Source organism: Mytilus galloprovincialis, chromosome 13 (genome assembly GCF_965363235.1).
Source record: "Mytilus galloprovincialis chromosome 13, xbMytGall1.hap1.1, whole genome shotgun sequence".
Lineage (NCBI taxonomy): Eukaryota > Metazoa > Mollusca > Bivalvia > Mytilida > Mytilidae > Mytilus > Mytilus galloprovincialis.
This window is the reverse complement of record NC_134850.1, coordinates 32,131,392-32,150,145: the sequence shown is the minus strand read 5'-3', so window position 1 is coordinate 32,150,145 and position 18,754 is coordinate 32,131,392. Positions and strand designations below refer to the sequence as shown.

Genomic DNA, 18,754 nt, shown 5'->3' with positions numbered 1-18,754 from the left:
TACACCCAATTTTTATTGGCAAAAAACAATGGGCAAAAACATTACATTTGATCTAGCAGGTAACAAAATAAAATGTGAAAAAGAGGTCAAACTATTAGGCATCACCATTGACTTTGAACTAAATTTCAACACGCATATATCAAACATCTGCAAAAAAGCATCCAGACAACTAAATGTATTAAAAAGACTTGGCAAATACTTAAACAAACTTGGAAAATTAACAATATATCACTCCTTTATCATGTCAAACTTTAATTTCTGTTCATTGTCCTGGCATTTCTGCAGCGAGGCCAACACTAAAAAAATTGAAAAAGTACAAGAAAGAGCACTTCGCTTCATTTACCAGGATCACAACAGCACATATGAAGACTTACTTTTAAAATAAAAAATGCCATCACTTAAAGTAAGACGCCTAAGAACCATGGCAATAGAGGTCTTTAGAACACTCAATCATGAAAATCCAGTATACCTCCATGACCTTATAAATATTAAAAAAACAAAATATTCTTTCAGATACCAAAATTTAGCTGAAATACCAGACGTAAGAACAACAAGGTATGGCTTGAAATCTTTCAGATATTCTGCTGCCAAACTATGGAATGAGTTGCCAAACCACTTTAAAACTGAAACATCTTTTACCCAATTCAAGAGTCTAATAAACTCATGGAATGGCAACTCATGCCATTGCAATGCATGTGCATAGTTTTATATATTTTATGTTATAGCTTGAAATATAATAGTGCTGCTTCTTGTGAATGTTTGCTAAGCTTTTTATAATTTGTGAATGCTGTGCTTTAGTTTTTATGTTTGCTTTTAGTGCTTATGCATGTGTATAATATAGTATTTAATAGTGCAGCCTAAATGTGCATGAAATGTATGTTCTATGTCTTTTATGTTTTAATATTTGTATTGTGTATTATTGTTATGTAAATGTATGCGTTTGTCGGTTATAAAAGCTCAGAGAGCTTATGTTTATTTGTTATATGACATGCCGACTATAAATAAAGCTTTGTATTGTATTGTATTGTAAATTAAATTAGTTTTATCTTCTTAACTTGACTTAAACCTTGCACAGTAGGAATAGCAAAATCCTTAGTGAAATTTTGCAAATATAACAAAAACAGTGATTTTACAAAATATTTTACAAATGTCCGAAAAGTCTCAAAATCAGTTTTTGTACATTTATCCACTGTGACATCTCTGTGAGAATTCTAAGGATAACCATATTTTTTTGCATTTGTGCCGATCTGCATTTCACTTGCGCCTATTTTTTCTTTCATTTGCGCCGATTTTTTCTTTTCATTTGCGCCGATTTTTTTACAAGTAAATAATATTTTTTATTTATCATTATTGACCTCTTCCGTTAGCCAATTGTACAACTGATATGAATTGTCAATCATAACATGTATGGGTCATTTTCCAAAAATGTCGAATTTTGAAATTGAAAAAATTATTAAAAGTTACTTATTCAAACAACCCTCTACATAAGCAAATCAAAACAAACAGTACTTTAAGAACAACAGATTAAAAGATGCAATCTTAATGATGTCATACAAGAATATGTTGAAACATTTTTTGATCGCTGGTACTTTAATTTGTCTATCCTGTTACCATTTTCAAAAGAAATTTTGGGTTATTTAGAAAAGGTTTAGATAAAATGTTAAGCTTGTTTTACGTAGCCAATTAGATGGTTTTCAAGAAAATAATCTTCTATATATATTCATTCTGTAATATAATAGATCATTTGCCAATTTTCCAGGTTGTACTGAAAAATGCCTCTAAAAATTGGTTTTCAAAGGTTGTAAAAATTACCACCAGTAATGCAAGTCTAAGATAGCAATTTATATTGTTCGGCATTTTTTCACCCTTTCAAATAAACCCAACATCAAGTAAATCCCTCATAAGTTAGTTTACTTTTCTCTTCATTTCATTGGTAACAGGAATGTACGTTTCTGATATATCACTATACAAAAGTCTATCCTGTTACCTTTTTGTCCATCCTGTTACCGATATCAGTATTGCACTTGCGAATGCTTAATTGGGAAGATTAAGACGTTATAACCTTAAGATGGGTTCAAACAACGAAATATTTCATTCGTTTTGCACCTATATATGTTAAGATAAAAAAATTAACGACGTTTTTGTCTACAGTTGTCTATCCTGTTACTGTAACCATAGCAACCATCGTAACAGGATAGACATAACAGGATAGACAAATTTTTTCGTTTTTGATTGCTGTTGTGAAATAACTACTCCCTTTGGTGAAGTGACTATGTTTTTCTATTGTGAATTTGGTTTCCAGCACGTTATTGCACTTTTTACAAGTATACTGTTGGTGTAATTTATCAAAATTGGTGGTAACAGCATAGACATGAAAAAAAGTACGCTCTATTTTGTTCCCTTAATGTCTTGAAATTTCTTTTCTCGACAATGTCGTTCAAGAAACGAGGCGTTCTAAATGTAAAGATTACTTTGCACTTTTGAGATCAACACTGACTGATTCAATATTCATAGGGAGAATAATTTAACGGCGGATTTAAGTAGCGGTAACAGGAAAGACATGAACCTCCTGTACGCTGATTGAATTTAGTTTGTAGATAATATGTTACATACAATGACAAAGAAGCTACGATTTTTCGTTAGAGTAATATTTAACATTCTTAAAAAGTCCCTTTTGCAGATATCAAGGCGATCAGAAAATTGCAAAACAAACATTTGAAATGTTTTTTTCTGACACTTTACGCAGACAAATACCCCCAAAATCGGCTTTAATGCAGTTTAATCTTATCAAAATAGATGTAAGGTGTGTTAATTATTAATGTTCTGAATCACAAATCCGACAAGCTTTCATTATAACCATTACAACTGAAATTTCCATTAGAAATAAAAAAAAAAATAGCATGGGTGTACTGAAAATTCGACATTTTTTTAAAATGACCCGTATAGGACCGTTGTCCTCTGCTCACCACGGGGAGGTAGAAGTTGGATGTTGAGCAGCATATGTCAAAAATCAAAAAGTAAAAACTTAAGATAAAAGCGAGCTGTTTATTCTCTGTTTATACTAAAGTGACGAATATCAAATATATTAGAACACACCCGCGAAATCGCGGGCATTCAGAGCGTAGTTTAAAGTATGCAAAGTGTTGAATAATTTTGTAAAATATTGAATGACTGGAGAATTTCAGCAAAAGTATCATAAGTCATAAGTTATTGGGGACATGAACATGTTTTTTTTTATCCCTCCTCCTTTATTTCCAAAATTCCCAATTTTCGGTTTTCTATCAATTTCAATATGAACATACATGTAGTATGTTATGAACATTTAAGTAAGGAACCTGTAATTCAGTGGTTGTCGTTTGTTTATGTGTTACATACTTGTTTTTCGTTCATTTTTTGAACATAAATAAGGCCGCTAGTTTTCTCGTTTGAATTGTTTTACATTGTTATTTCAGGGCCTTTCAAAGCTGAGTATGCGGTGTGGGCTTTGCTCGTTGTAGAAGGCCATACGGCGACCTATAGTTGTTAATTTCTGTGTCATTTTGGTCTCTTGTGGAGAGTTGTCAACATGGCAATCATACCACATCTTCTTTTTTTTTGTAATCAATGAATTTTGTAAAAGATTAAATGACTGGAGAATTTCAGAAAAGGTATCAAAAGTTCACATGAATAATTTTAGCGCTTATCTGTATATTATGAACATTCATTACCGAGTTCATTACTATATAAATAAAGTGTATTTACTTTCAATTCTAAGTTTTCTTATCGATCCATGGTGGTCATAGATATAGTATACAGACCCTTAATAAACTCTGTGACCGCCGTGGATAGTAAACTTGAAAATGAAAGCAGATAGAATTCTGAAAATACATTTTATCCGTTCAAAATATACAGAAAAACGCAAACCGGAAGTCTAATCTGACTTAAAATTTTGTCCAATGACGGGACAATATCCGGATGCCTTTTGGTGTCAGACCACCAATTAAAAGTCCCTATCTGTTCAACCAAATTTTGCAATTTTCAAAGCTTTCTAAATTTTGTATCTTAAGTTTAACCTCTTACAAACCAGGTATGTCCTGAATCGTACAGGTATCACCTTTCGTCATGCAAATTTTCAGCATACCTTTAAAGCTATATAAGAAAGAAGAGACCTTCCGAATGGATGTACCACTAAAAATAACCCCTGGTTTTCTTGAAATCTTAAATTAGTATACTATGGAGCGCATTAATCCTCAATTTTTAATGTCAACTCATAGACAAGTAAATTTGGGCTCAAAATGGTCTTAATATATTTCTCTTTCACCAAAAGTTTCATTTCTGCAAATTTGTTGGATAGTTTAAGTAAACAATGACATCAAATGCACTATTTTTTGTCCGAGTAGGCCTACTTTCACATACGTTCTAAATTTGAGGGAGTAATTGGTGGTGTGACACCTTTTGGTGTCAGACCACCAATTAAAAATCCCTATCTGTTCAACCAAATTTTGCAATTTTCACAGCTTTCTAAATCTTTTACCTTAAGTTGAACTTCATAGAAACCAGATATATCCTTAATTGTACATGTATCAGCTTTCTACATGCCAATTTTCATTATACCTTTAAAGCCTTCTAACAAAATAACTGACCTTCAAACAGAGGTACTCCAAAACAAAAACCTGGTTTTCTGGAAATCTTAAATTAGTATACTATGGAGCGCATTAATCCTCAATTTTTAATGCAATCTCATAGACAAGTAAATTTTGGCTCAAAATGATCTAGATATATTTCTCTTTCACCAAAAGTTTCATTTCTGCAAATTTGTTGGTTAGTTTAAGTAAACAAGGACATCAAAAGCACTATGTTGTGTCAGAGTAGGGCTACTTTTACGTTCTAAATTGGAGGGAGTAATTGGTGGTCTGATACCTTTTTTTCTCGTTTTTTCCCAAAATAACTCAATCTGAATAGTCATATGAATGGATGGCAATTGCGACTATGCACTGTACCTATAGGACACAGAGGCGTGTTGATTAATTTATTGTGGAAAGAAGAGAAGCGACACACAAAATGAGGTCTTTTCGTTTAATAGTATAGAGATGTTCAACATTAAAATCCATAAAAACGGAATGCATAAAAATTTCGGGTGGTGTTCTCGAAAGTATCCTAAGATTCGTCCTAAGTCATAGATAAGACCAATTTTAGAATAGACTTAGGATTGACTTAGGACACTCTTAAGCTGTGTCTCGAAGCTATCTCAGATGCATCTTATTCCGGACATCCTAAACATATCCTATGCGAGAAATTTAAAAAAGTTAAAGTACATTATAATTGTTTGATAGAACATTTATTAAAGACGAAACTAGTTAATAAAATTGTATAACTACTTGTATTTAATTAAATGCATGATTTCAAATGTAAATTTTAAAATAATATCAAAAAGGATTGTGATTTAAACTGAAAAACATTTTGTTTCGAAATGAGAATATAGAATTCGTAGTGTCATCGTATCGTCAAACACGAAGTTCAAAGTTTAAAATCCTGCACAATTTCTTTATACAAGTTAATTATAACCGATGGTGCGCTTCATTTCATGTTCATCTTCACGTAAAAAATTGAAAAAAGCATGCATAAGGTTCGGACAAAGATAGGATGATCTTAGGACACCTAATTAGGTGTCCTAAAGTTAGGACGAAACATGTGATATATCCTAAGTTAAGATAGCTTCGAGAACACGACTTAGGACAAAGACTTGTCATAAGATGGCCTTAGGACACGTCCTAATCCTAAGCTAGCTTCAAGAACACCACCCCTGTTCTTGCAAAGTATTCAAAGGCAACACATCCAAAAATGTCATAAATGACACTTTTCAACGTGGAACCCCAAATCCAACGTCAAATAATGGCCGCCATTCAAGGTTTAGTACATGAACAAGTATTTCCTCACCTGTGCTGAACGAACAGTAAAATGTTATGCAATTAGGAGTAAATATAAATTCGGCGCAAATGAAAAATTGAAATCGGCGCAAATAAAAGAATGACGATTTTTAAAATCGACGCAAATGTGATACGCCCCAGCCTCAACTCTTGTGATTGATTACAAAGTTATAGAGAAGTTGATGATCTTGAAACTTTTCATTCCTCTTACAGTGCTTGTTAAATTCTGTTACAATTACCAATACATTCAACCATGGAAGTATTATATTGGCCGTTTCACTACCATTATTCTACTTTAAAAAGTTAATGACCTGTTATCTTTCACGTAAATTATAAAATATTCAGTTTACATTCTACATTAGGATTACATGTAATTGAAAAAACTTGTTTACAAACAAATATCGATCCCCGATATCAATTTAAATACAATTTTATTAGTTATGTGTTGTATTTAAATATATAAGTAACAGTAACCCTGTTAATATTTTAAACTTGACATATTTGGCAATTATATATCATCTTAGTTAAAAATGGTCCAGTTTGCCATTCTTGTATATATAGGTCTAGTGTATATTAATTTATATTGAACTTCTCTGTAACAGGCACAGACAACTTATTGTTTAATGTCACAAATAAAGTATTCTCAATTTACGTATTTAAGTTAATATGATGTTATTTAATACATCCGTTTTGTTGTTCTAATAATGGGAATGCTGTTTAAATCACTGTTTACCTTCGTATTAAATAAAATTATACCTTCAAGACAGGTACAATCAAAACATTTTCAATGATTGACATTTTAAAGATTATGACGTGATTTATGTTTATTTTTCATCTTTTGACTAAAATCGAGAGTATTTTGAAGTAGAAAAAGACCTCGATGGGTAATAATCCAGTCAAGAATGAATCGCGTGTTTTTCGAGGTGAAAAGAGCTTCAACAAAGCCGTGACAACAAGCAATGAAGCTGAGTTAGAATCGGAAAGTTTCCTCAATGACAAGGTTTGTTTTACACAATTTACTGACATATACTAAAATATATAGAAAACACGCCTCTCTTCAATTAAATCTAAATGTAGTTTTTACTTAAAACGAAAAGTTTAATCGTTACACGTTTTATATTTGTAGTCTTAAAATATAGAGATGTGATATGATTGCCAATGAGAGAAATATCCACCAAAGTTGAAATAAAGTATATGTAATCAATCAAAGGCAAACATAGGGCCTTCAACAATGCGAAAAACCCAAACCTTATAATTGACTTTAAAAAGGCCCGACATGCAAACGTGAAAGAGTTCAATTCAGAAAACTAACGGTCTAATTTATAAGAAAACAATTAACAAAAAAACTAATATAACAGACAAGAACCGTTGATAACCACTACACTTCAGGCTTCTGACTGGGAACTTGCACTTTTGATGTCAGTTTTTTTTTTTTGTAAATCTTTTATTTTCTTTCCAATCCTGAAATACTATAACCTTGGTCGAAAAATGAAGATATAAATGATAACCTAATTGGATAAGTTATTGAAAATAAGAATTGAAGTGTAATTTAATTTTAATCTTGGATTAAAAAAAAACAAAAATATTGGTTACAGTTCTACATGAATTTAGTTTAAATTGATAGAAGTGGTATTAACTTCTAGTCCATTATTAGCAGGGGCGGATGAAGCCATTTAAAAAAAAATGGGGGTCCTAACCCATGAAAAAAAGGGTGTGTGGAGGGTTCCAACTACATGTCCCAATTCAAATGCATTGATCGTCCAAAAAAGGGGGTTCCAAACCCCAGACCCCCCCTCACATACACAATCATCCGCCACTGAGTAGAGTATATTTTGCGCCGTTAGAATAAAAACAGACCATTTCAGTTTAGTAATTTAAAATATATCCCACACAATCATTTACAGTTTTAACCTAAATCTCCACTGAAATAAAACGTATTAAAACTTTGTACTAGGAGGTGTCGATAACGTTAAGTGTTGTTTTGAACTTAAATCAATTTATTATTAATGCTTGAATAACAAATGAGGAAATAAATAAATAGTGTGGCTAAAAGGCATGGCAACAACAACAAACAAAACGTACTTTAATTTATAATTTAAAGATTTAACTCAATACCTCTCTACTAACGAAGAGTGAACATCAGATTATGTCTATTTTACAAGATTAAAGTTGGCTTTAGATGAATTTTGCTGTTTCCATAGGGTATTTTTAACATATAGCTCTTCAACGATTTTCGGTACTTAAACATCTTCGGATTTCAAATGTTTGACTTAAACGTTCCTGATGAAGGAAATCCAGAAAAGCGCTTCGGACGCAAGAAATTATTAAACGTGTTGTTTTCATTTTTTTATAACATATAAGACAGAAATTGACGCGATTTAGAGTAGAGAAATTGATAAACACGTCAAACTAAATAAGATGAGAGCAATCAGATCAGATTAGGATAAAAACGACAATCAAAATGGTGTCAGAAAAACAAGTTGGATATTGCTACAGTTTATAATCTCGATATATCTAAATGTAGTGATATATGTATAATAAGTAATGGCACACACCTTTAGCACCTTTGCGTATGAGTTCTGAAACAAATGTTTTTTTTTTAACAAAAATGGACAAACTGATATTTTGGACGCTTTCTTTGCAAAATGAAAGCTTGTTGTGTCATGAATTATCACACGACGTACTTGACACTATCAGAAGAAAAAAAATGTTATGTTCTCTCTCTCTCATGTATCCTCATTTTTAAATACGTACATCGATGTCTTCAACCTAACATTGGATGTATGTTTCATTATGAAAACGTTATTTTGATTGGCTAAAATAAATCATGTTCTATTGATCACAGGTAAAGCGTTGACCTTGCGCTCATTGTTAGAATGAAGCGCTTCCGCACTTCATACAAAATGTACTTCGGTCAACGCTTTTTCACTCCAATGAATTTACAATAAGAACCATTCAATTCTTCAATAATTGCCCTTTGTTGCTATTTTGAAATGATATAAAAATGGAACATTATCGTGCTTACAAAATAAGAAGGCAAACACTGCCATTATCGTACCAAAGGGCGACTTAAGAATAGAACTATGGACTTCTTGTTGTTTCCTCGTATAGAAATAGTGCCACGATATACACACTTTTAGAAACAATAAAACAACTCTTTCCGGGGCCAAACGGTGGCCTATGAAACAGCAAAAGTTGATATACCCTCATTTTAATGTTGCAGTTCAAATATCCTCAACATTTATACCATGCTTTGTTATTTATTTATGTGCTTTGACTGATTTTAAAGTGGTGACAGTTAAACTGCAATGTGGGCTGGGTGCCACCTGCTATTACTTGCAATGATAGATCTAGTTTTTAATTTGTTATCGTCCTAAACATGTTTGGAATATTTTTCATTGGAGTTAGGATACCAACAATCAATCAATCACTATATTCTGTGTGAGGTTTATAACATTCATGCTACTACATGTAAGTCTTATAAATATAAGGCAGACATATGAATACTAATTTCTTTAAAACTTGCTTATACATAAAAGGAAGGCCTGTCACCAATTCCACGTCTAACTTGATTAGTCAGTCATCTGTATCTCTAACTTTGGCGCTGTTTTCGGAAATATCGAACTGCGAAATGATTAAATTTTTACAAAATTACAACACTACAAATGTCTTCAAAATGATACTGATGAACCGTCTTTAATGGGTATGGGCTGTATGGCTTTGTTCATTGTTGAAGGCCTTGTGGTGACCTATAGTTGTTAATTTCTGTGTCATTCTGATCTCTTGTGGAGAGTTGTGTCATTGGCAATTATACCACATCTTCTTTTTTTATATTGAAAGTGTTTTTGACATCGGACTCAAACTTCTTTCAAACTTAGTTTTACTGTGCGTATTGCTTGTGTGTTTTCTTTATTCTACATTGGTTTGAGGTATAAGGGGAAGGTTGAAATCTCACAAAAAATGTTTAACCCCGACGAATTCACTTTGTTATGATTCATTAACATATTTTACTTCAGCATGGAGTGCAGGGGCATCACTTTGTCTAGTTTAAATGCATTTCAACATGTACATTGGATGTGCATACTTGGAAAGTTATTTCTTATGTTGGTGAATATCAACGAATCATAAAACGAAAATAAAAATAGAAATGTACAAAAACTTTTAACACCATATTTTTTTATTCAACCTAGGTCAAAATCCTTCCATCTCAAGATTTTTCCTTTGAACCAAATCCCATAACAACAAACCAAGTTCAACGAAGACAAGCAAAGCGAAATGTGGTTAAAAGAGTCTTGTACCGGAATGCTCTATGTGAACAGTACGTCATTGCAGCCAACCATAACGGTCTGAACACTGATTTGATAGACCTTATCGAAGAGAACGCATCGAAGGTAACATAAACTGTTCACATAATTCATGCATCATTATTTTGTTTTTGTGTCATTCGATAGATGAATGAAAGTGAATGATTATTAACAGTACATCAGCAACGATCTAACACACCATTGTATCTTTCAGAAATGTGAACTATTCAGTAGATTTAAATTTGCATACATTGCTTTTTATGCGTGATATGATAATAAAAAAGTACAATAGTATGATATCCTGAAATTATGACAACTATCCACCAGAGATCAAATTATATAGATGACCCAGTAAGGCCTTCAACAATGAGAAAATCCCATGCCGCATAGAAAATGAAAATGTAAAATAATTCAAACGAGGAACCTAACTGTCTTATGTATGTACAAAAAGAATAAGCAAAAGCAAATGTGATACACTGCGACAAAAAACACCATTGAAATATACGTACATAAATTGGGACACGCACATGTAGAATGTAATAATGCTTTCATACGTGCAGAAAACGTTGTGCAATCTACAAAGATAATTTTGTCAATTTAAATATACAAAGAATTGCAATATTATCTCATATCTCAGCTTGTAGGTAAGATTGACAAGGGTGCAGAACAAGATATTGGCGATTTTGATTTAAAATAATTTCAGGTACCACGGGTAGCACTGAGCAGTTTTAGAGAGCTGAGAGATTATCTAAAAGAACCGATACTCAACCACCCTGACAGTGACATTCTGCTGATCAGGTCCTTTATTATTTGGTTGTCAGATGCATTGGCTCATGATACAGTTGAGGATTTAGAGCCTCCATTTTCTCCTCTGTCATACAGATCTGGTGAAGGACAAGGCAGAACCCCGGATGTATTAATTAGACTGTTACGGCAACATAAAACTACATTTACCACAATATTTATTTTATTATGCTGGTATGTTAAAATAACATATTTATTATTTAATAGATTTTTCTTGATGCGAATGGTTTAAGATATATATGACAATTAAAACAACGGTAGTAGTTTTTTTTATATCAAAATTGAAATTCGGTGCTAATAAAATTCGAACAAAAACATTCAAACAACACAGTACAAATCCTAATACCCTGTTGGTATGATCTGACCGATTTAAAAAACATTCAGGATTTTATCCTTTTTTATCTGAATATTTGTAAAAATCCACAAAAGATCATCATGTGCATATTTTGTGTATTCAAATTTTACTGGCAAAATATTAAAGTCAGGTATTTAACCCAACAAACGTAAATAATTCTTTGATGCGTTTCATCTGGTAAACATTTCTGAAAGTTTCTGATACTGAAGTATCGGACCTGTCTCACATACACATTTATATGTTTTAAATGGTTTCCTTTTTAGGTTTTTAGTTGATTTTTTTTTCTGGTGAAAGATAAGTTACCATTAACTATGCTTTAACATCTTATGACCAGTATTTTTGTTGACTGTTTTATTTGTCTTTTTGTTCGATTTTTGTGATTGCCTTGTTAGCTGATCTTCGACGTATATGTCAGTTGATTGAATATTCAATTGGTATATATCGTTACGGTTTCTTTTTTAATGCTTCAGTTATTTCGGTTTTTCTGTGAAATACATTCCCTATAATATTAATCAAGCAATGTTACCTATTTCATTGGTAGAGAAGAGAAAAAAAGATTCAATTATTTTTTACATTTATTCTTAAATGATCTTAAATCTCTTGTAAGTTTTTTTTCGGTATGTAAGGCGTGTAATTACGTCATCATTGTGTGAATGAAATTAATAATATTAATCGTAATTTCAAGCTGTAAATAAAAAAATAAAAGAAAAACATTTCGTCTTCCTTGCTTAGTCCATATCATTTTTCAGGGCTACTGGTATTAAATGTGACAAGATAAGTGGTGTCTGCAGGAGTGATGATGGAAGCACATTACTTCCATGCGCATGGGTAGCAGTTTTTATTAAAGACACGTGGCAGCTTGTACATCCATATCGCATATGTCGAACACTATCAGGGAATATATCAAAAGACATGGTCAAATCTTATACTGAAGTCCATTCAGATACGAATGAGATTCTAAAGAAAACATTCTTAGATCATTATGTATTGTCAAATCCAGAACATTTTATTCACGAATGCTTTCCTGATGATGAAAAATGGCAGTTACTTCTTGAACCAATAACAAAAGAACAATTCTTAGACCAAGACATGTTCTTTCCTCCTTGGTGGAGAACGGGTCTAAAACTAACTACTCATTTGAGCCACCGAATAACCTGTGACGATGGTAGAATTACACTTGGTTTCATGGGAACATACGAATCCGTATATGAATTGGTACTTTGGTATAATTTAGAATTAGTTGAGACAGACTTAGATATAAAAATTGAAAATGATAACTTCTTACAAAAGTTTGTTTATCTTATCAGAAACGAATCAACCTGGACATGTGATATACTGTTTCCTTATACTGGTACCTACAAACTTGTATTTTATGCCGGTAAATATGGTGAACCTCTTCTAAAAATACTCGCAGTTGATATCGATTGCAAGGTGTGTCATCCTGAACCCATGCCACTTCCTATTAACACTGGTGCTATTGGGCTGGGGCCTGGTCCTTTCATGTACTTCTCTGGGCTATCTCATCCGTCATACAGATCTGGAATACTGCACATCGATTTGAGCAGACATTTCCAGATAAAATTTCGGATAGATAATAGAATGTCTGAACTGATTTCGATAAAAGCAAATGTGTTGTCTTCAGAAGCAACATCAAACCATTCGGAGGATTACGAAGTGATTAATGAACTAACCCAGTGTTGTTTAATACGAAGAAGAACATACAAAGAAGTAGTGATTGACGTTTTCCCACCAGAATCACCAGGACAATACATTTTGCAGATTTGCACTGAAACAAATGGATATTTAGAATCTGAGACAAAAACAGCCTGTTACTATCTGTTGATCTACGACGAACTTCCTTTGCAAGAATCGCACGAGGTATATATACTCTTAACTGATGAAGATACTTTCAGAGCATAAAATGTAATTGCCTTTTGCATTAAATTCTAACACAAAACCATGAAAATCATTTTTTTTTCTTGAATAAATACATTTCTTTGGACCGTACTGCATACAACACATTATGTTTGTTGAAGTGTGTTCTCTATTGTTTCTTGTTTCGCAATTTTGCTTCGGATATTGCTTTTACTACTTCCTCTATTTTTCTCTGGAAACCGTCGACCAAATAAAGAAATTTAACATTCAATTCTTGCCAAGGGTTAAAGTAGGATAAAAAGGAATACATTGAACTCAACATTCAAATCACAGATTCAGGTAATATCGATACAATGAATTCAATATATGCTTTGATCTAATATAAATATATGTTTTTTTTTTATAATTGTAGAACTGTGGTATCAGAGCTGCTCGTAAGATGTTAAATGCTTCAATAGAAGGCAAGAACGTCAACGAAATATTATTCCGTATTCAGGACTGTGCTAGCAAGAAAATAACAGAGGTCGACCTAGATGTTCAAAGAACTAGAGGAAAAGCTGCAATTCTCAAAATTAAACAAAGTAATGGAAGTTTTTTTAAATTTGATTTGTGTACTTCAAATAAGCTACACAAACACATTCTTAATAGCAATATAAAGCAACAAATCTTATTGCTTTTAGAATAATCATTCAGTCGGTCAACCAAGGATAACTTTGAATTTGTTATTTGATAAGGTACCTCTGATTTGAATTTTCCTTTGATTGAGGTATTTTTGTTATCTTCCCGTTTTTAAGTTTCTTCCTTTTTATCACGGTAACTGCAATGCAATGCTATCCAAAATAAAGGTACCAAAATTAATTTGATGCCTTTTGTGAACATTTAGAATTATATTTCTTTCTAGTCTGAGGTGCTTGAAACTAATCTATGTATATTGAATAATACATAATGTCGAATAACCCTAAACCAAAAATTCAGCACTGACATAAAAGAGGACACATATCAATCCAGTTTTAAAAAGAATTTACTCTAACTTCCTCTGCTAATTCAATAGTATATTTATTTAGAAAAACTACACAGAGGTCGAAAAGTGGCTGTCGATCCACGGCTGCATCATTCAAACATAGTAAGACAGTCGGAATATGAAGCAAGACTACATAGACTTATAAATATTCTCGAAAGACTGCTCTATTATCTACAGCATGGTGACAGCTCAGAAACATGGGCAACTGTGAGCAGACCACAATCATCAAACAAAGTAACAGTCGAAAAAACTAGTGCAGTTAATCAAACAGTAAATCTGCTGCTCACATTGTTCAGCAAGTCAGATGAGAAGGAAAAGGTATGTATACATGTGTTTTTTTTTTATTTATCAACAAAACACAATCCACGAAATACAAAATATTGCTTTTAATTAGTAAGTGAAGGAATTTGTTCTAATTATTTTTCAGTTGATTAGATATTTTGTTGATTTAATGTAACTACAACATGTTTTGCTAGTATCGAGTTTAGGACTTAAATATTCGTTAACTTAAATTTGCTTAAATCATTTCATTTTGCCCAGAGATACATTAATCATTCTTACACCCAACTGTCATATAAGATATGAACTAAAGAAGATTTTTGATTTAAGTTCATGCGACAGAAAAGCAACATGGAAATTCCCCCCAAAAAATTACATAAAGTCAATATAAATGAGAACTAAATAGTGTCCTAGATAAACAAATTAATCTCCATCATTAACAGCGAAAAATATGAAAAAGGATTAATCAATTAAAAGAAAAACTGATTGAAAAATACAGTTGCAAATACACAATGCCGACTAACAATGTATCAAACAAAGCATAAATAAACCAGAATATAATGGTTTTAAAGTAAACTCACTCTGCTGGCATCAACCTCATGGTGTATAATAATTCAATTTCGGTTAAAATCCTTTATTAAGGATGTTCGTTGCTCAGTTTCAACATAAATAACTTTTCATAAAACTAGTATGTATTGATAGGGAATAAATTGAGGAATAAAAAAATCAAAAAAAATATAGGGGTCAATGTGCTTCTTTTCGTGATATTAGCCATTGGAATTTTGGCGGGAAAATGTTCTCTCTTGATTTTTCATAGCTTTATCATTGACCAGTTAAAGTTCTCAAATACTACTAAAAAAATAGAATTTTATAAACTTTTACAAATGACTTATAATCATACATGTAAAAGATTTATAAAAAGAAAATTGGGGTTCATGGGGACATTTTTTGAAGGCATTCAAATGGATAAAACCAGAGGATTCCGAAAATCTGACAGAAATTCCAAAACATGACAAGCAGACATCCTAAAATATGTCAAACGGGAAATTATTAAAACGACAAAAAGATAGACTGAAGAGTATTATCCTCTTGCTTGATACCTGTGCTATATTGACAAGATTGGAAAAAAGAAAGAAAATTTTCATATACCCAAAACTTACAAATAAGAAACGAAACTTATGCAACTGTTTATTTTGATTTGTTCGATTAAAAAAGATTTCGTACTAAAACTAATATACGGTCTTTGATATTTGCTCATCAAACCTGCTGACAAAACTGATACTTGGAAAGAAGTATTCTTAGCCTACAGAGCGAAAAGGAAAAGCTGGCAGTTTGATACACAGTCTTACAAATATGTACATGCGATTGATAGATGAAACATATTAAAGAATCAAACGTAATAATACTTTTGTAGACGAAACGCGCGTCTGGCGTAAATACAACATTTAATCCTAAGTATCTAAGATGAGTTTATATACATTAAACTGTCTTAGTGTTAAAGCAGGGACGAACTTCAGTTGACACAGCTTGTACTTAAAACAAACTGTTTTCTTGTGGTCTAGTTTTTTTTCAAAAAACATTTCAGGATACTGTTTGGTTGATTGAAGAACTCTCAAAAGAGCTGAAGCAGCACGGATTTATTATTTTACCAGAAGACATTAGACGGACAATGGATTTAATGGTAGATTTCACATTTAACCATCGAGTAAAGATTGCATCAGACATATTCAAATGCGTAAGTCGAAAGTAATCAAATTGGAAGTAGTTAATGTTTGTGCTGAATAGTTTTACCATGCCTTGTACAGAGATTAGAAATTGTGATGTGATTTCGACCAAAGGACAAAGCGCATGCACTGTTGGATAACAGATTTATCTATCATGAAATGAAGCTAGCTTAATCCTTTAACATCGTGTTTCGTTGCCATTTCACTGATTAATTCAAAGTTTGGTGATTAGTTTGATCTCATGTGGATAATTGAGTACTGCTGAAATGCGTTTAGTCGACATACGACTCATCAGTGGCGTGCAAAAAAAGACAGAAGTTATAAAGTTTAAAAATTAAAAAAAATCGAAAAAAAAATGTGCGAAAAACGGCTAAGCCAATATTTTGGGTTAGAATGACCTTAGTTGTCGAACAATTTACCTGTTTTATAAACGGTAAATTTATAGAGAATGTACATATTATGATTAATATTTCAATTCAACACAGACTGAGGTGCTGTTATACCTTTAAGCTCAGTGACGTATCGAGCACCCGCAAAGGCATCAGTCCAGTTTTAAAAAAATGCTTCAACGATTCACTGCTTACAATATTTTGTATGCAAGCGAGCAATACATCTACAGAAGACTCATTAATGATGCACGAATCAAAACAGCTGGAAGACAAATTCATATGATTAGGAGAGAGTATATGCTCGTTATCTATCAATAGTTTTTTTTCTTTAACTATATACGGTCATATCATCTAAACCAATCACAAATTCTAATATACTTAACTTTATAACGTACAAGTATTAATTATAGCTGCATTAGTGTTGTGCATTGATAAAAACAGATAACAATGTTAATATATACTATTATCTGTTCATAAGAGTCATATTTCTTTATCTTTTGCAATTTTAAGGTTAGATGTAAGAAGTTTTATGTGTAAGATTTGTAATTGTCTTCATTGAAAACGTGTTTGATGTAACGTTATTAAGGATGTGCGAAAGATACCAGAGGGACATTTAAACTGCATAAGTCGAAATTAAACTGTTGATGTGTATGTTATTTGTTTATCGTTTTTTTTTTGTACATACAAAAAGGCCGCTAGTTATTCGTTTGAATTGTTTTACATTTTTCAGTTCGTGCCTTTTTATAGCTGACTATACGGTATGAGCTCTGCTCATTGTTGAAGGCCGTACGGTGACATATAAATTCTGTGTCAATTGGTCTCTTGTGGAGAGTTGTCTCATTGGCAATCATACCATATCTTTTTATTTTATATTGACAACGCTAAACATTTTCATTTTAGAGAATGTGTGATAAAATGTTTTGTTTATTACAGGTTAACGAGATAGTAACATTGCTGATAAGTGAATGGAATGCGTTAGAAAGATAGACATATTCAAAGAGGCAACAGTATGAATGAACGGCAAAGATGTTATAATTCTAATATATAGCTAAATATCTACATTAAACCTATTATGTTATCTCCAACAATCCTTGGCCATTCGTTATCTTCGAAACTATTTCAAAGCCATTTTTTCGAAGAAAAAAATCCTCAAATTGATACGGACGCCATCATAAGATTGTAAAATCCTTATAAAAAATCTGTATCACAGATATCCTGGTAAATTTTGCAATTAACATTACTACAATCCCATCCTATTCTTTAATGCTGATGTCATTGCACGAGAGTTATCAACAGTCTTGAAGGCTGTTTTATGCATATGTGGAGCAGAACCTGATTACACTTCCGATGCATCTGCGATCTCCACTAGCTTTTATTTAAAGTGGTTCGCAATGCGCTTGCTTTTGTTTTTGATGTTATATTTTGTGATTTTAAATGTATCGATGATTGTGTTGTTTTAACTTTTGTCTAACCTTTGTCATAAAAAGTCAAAATTTCACATTCGGTCAATTTAATTGGCAGTGGTTATAAAATTAAGATATGTTTTACATGTTTGGTCATTTGGACATTAATGACCATTTTTGGTAGTGGGTGACGTTAAATCACTTCATACCTCATCAAAGTATTGTAAATGAGTAGGAGTTGTATCTGATCAAGCTTCCGGGTCACCTGAATTTAACCCTGGTATTTGGTGAGGCCTGTATAGCTCGAGATCAGTCTTTAGTTTTCAGCGTAGTGATGTGTTGACAAATAATGTGTCGTTTTTTCTCGTTTTTTTTTCTCTTTTTTTCCATGGTGTTGTCTGTTTCTCTTTGACTAATGAATTTTGATTTCCTCTTTAATATTCTCTACCCCATTTTACACAGTTGATAAAAAACCATATGTACAACCCCTTTAGAAGAATCACAATTAGAATTGAAATTACAAAAGGAGATTAAAAATAAGTACAATTCACCGGGAATTATTAAAACACTGAGACGTTGGGACAACGTTTATGGAAATGTCACGTAAAACATTTGATTCTGAGGTTCACTACAGTTATGCATTGGTATCTTTTATATTGCACATGGTCTTTCTTCTACGTATGAATTCTAATTT

At 32.2% G+C, this 18,754-nt stretch overlaps 1 protein-coding gene across 1 annotated transcript; it reads left to right on the top strand.

Annotated features, from left to right (window-relative positions):
* The first annotated feature begins 6,667 nt into the window (after positions 1 to 6,667).
* LOC143056248 (lim and transglutaminase domain protein ltd-1-like) lies at positions 6,668 to 17,745 on the top strand. The gene is made up of 8 exons (XM_076229334.1): positions 6,668 to 6,906; positions 10,097 to 10,297; positions 10,914 to 11,188; positions 12,119 to 13,247; positions 13,657 to 13,825; positions 14,309 to 14,583; positions 16,130 to 16,279; positions 17,591 to 17,745. The coding sequence occupies exons 1-8, from the start codon at positions 6,787 to 6,789 to the stop codon at positions 17,642 to 17,644; spliced, it is 2,373 nt and encodes a 790-aa protein (XP_076085449.1). The 5' UTR covers positions 6,668 to 6,786; the 3' UTR covers positions 17,645 to 17,745.
* The last annotated feature ends 1,009 nt before the right edge of the window (positions 17,746 to 18,754 follow it).

Bases quoted from the DNA above. Each gene is read 5' to 3' on its own strand.
- LOC143056248 (XM_076229334.1), top strand. From the start codon at position 6,787: ATGGGTAATAATCCAGTCAAGAATGAATCGCGTGTTTTTCGAGGTGAA. The intron at 13,248-13,656 runs GTATATATACTC...TTATAATTGTAG, and splicing joins CTTTGCAAGAATCGCACGAG to AACTGTGGTATCAGAGCTGC. The intron at 13,826-14,308 runs GTAATGGAAGTT...ATATTTATTTAG, and splicing joins AATTCTCAAAATTAAACAAA to AAAAACTACACAGAGGTCGA.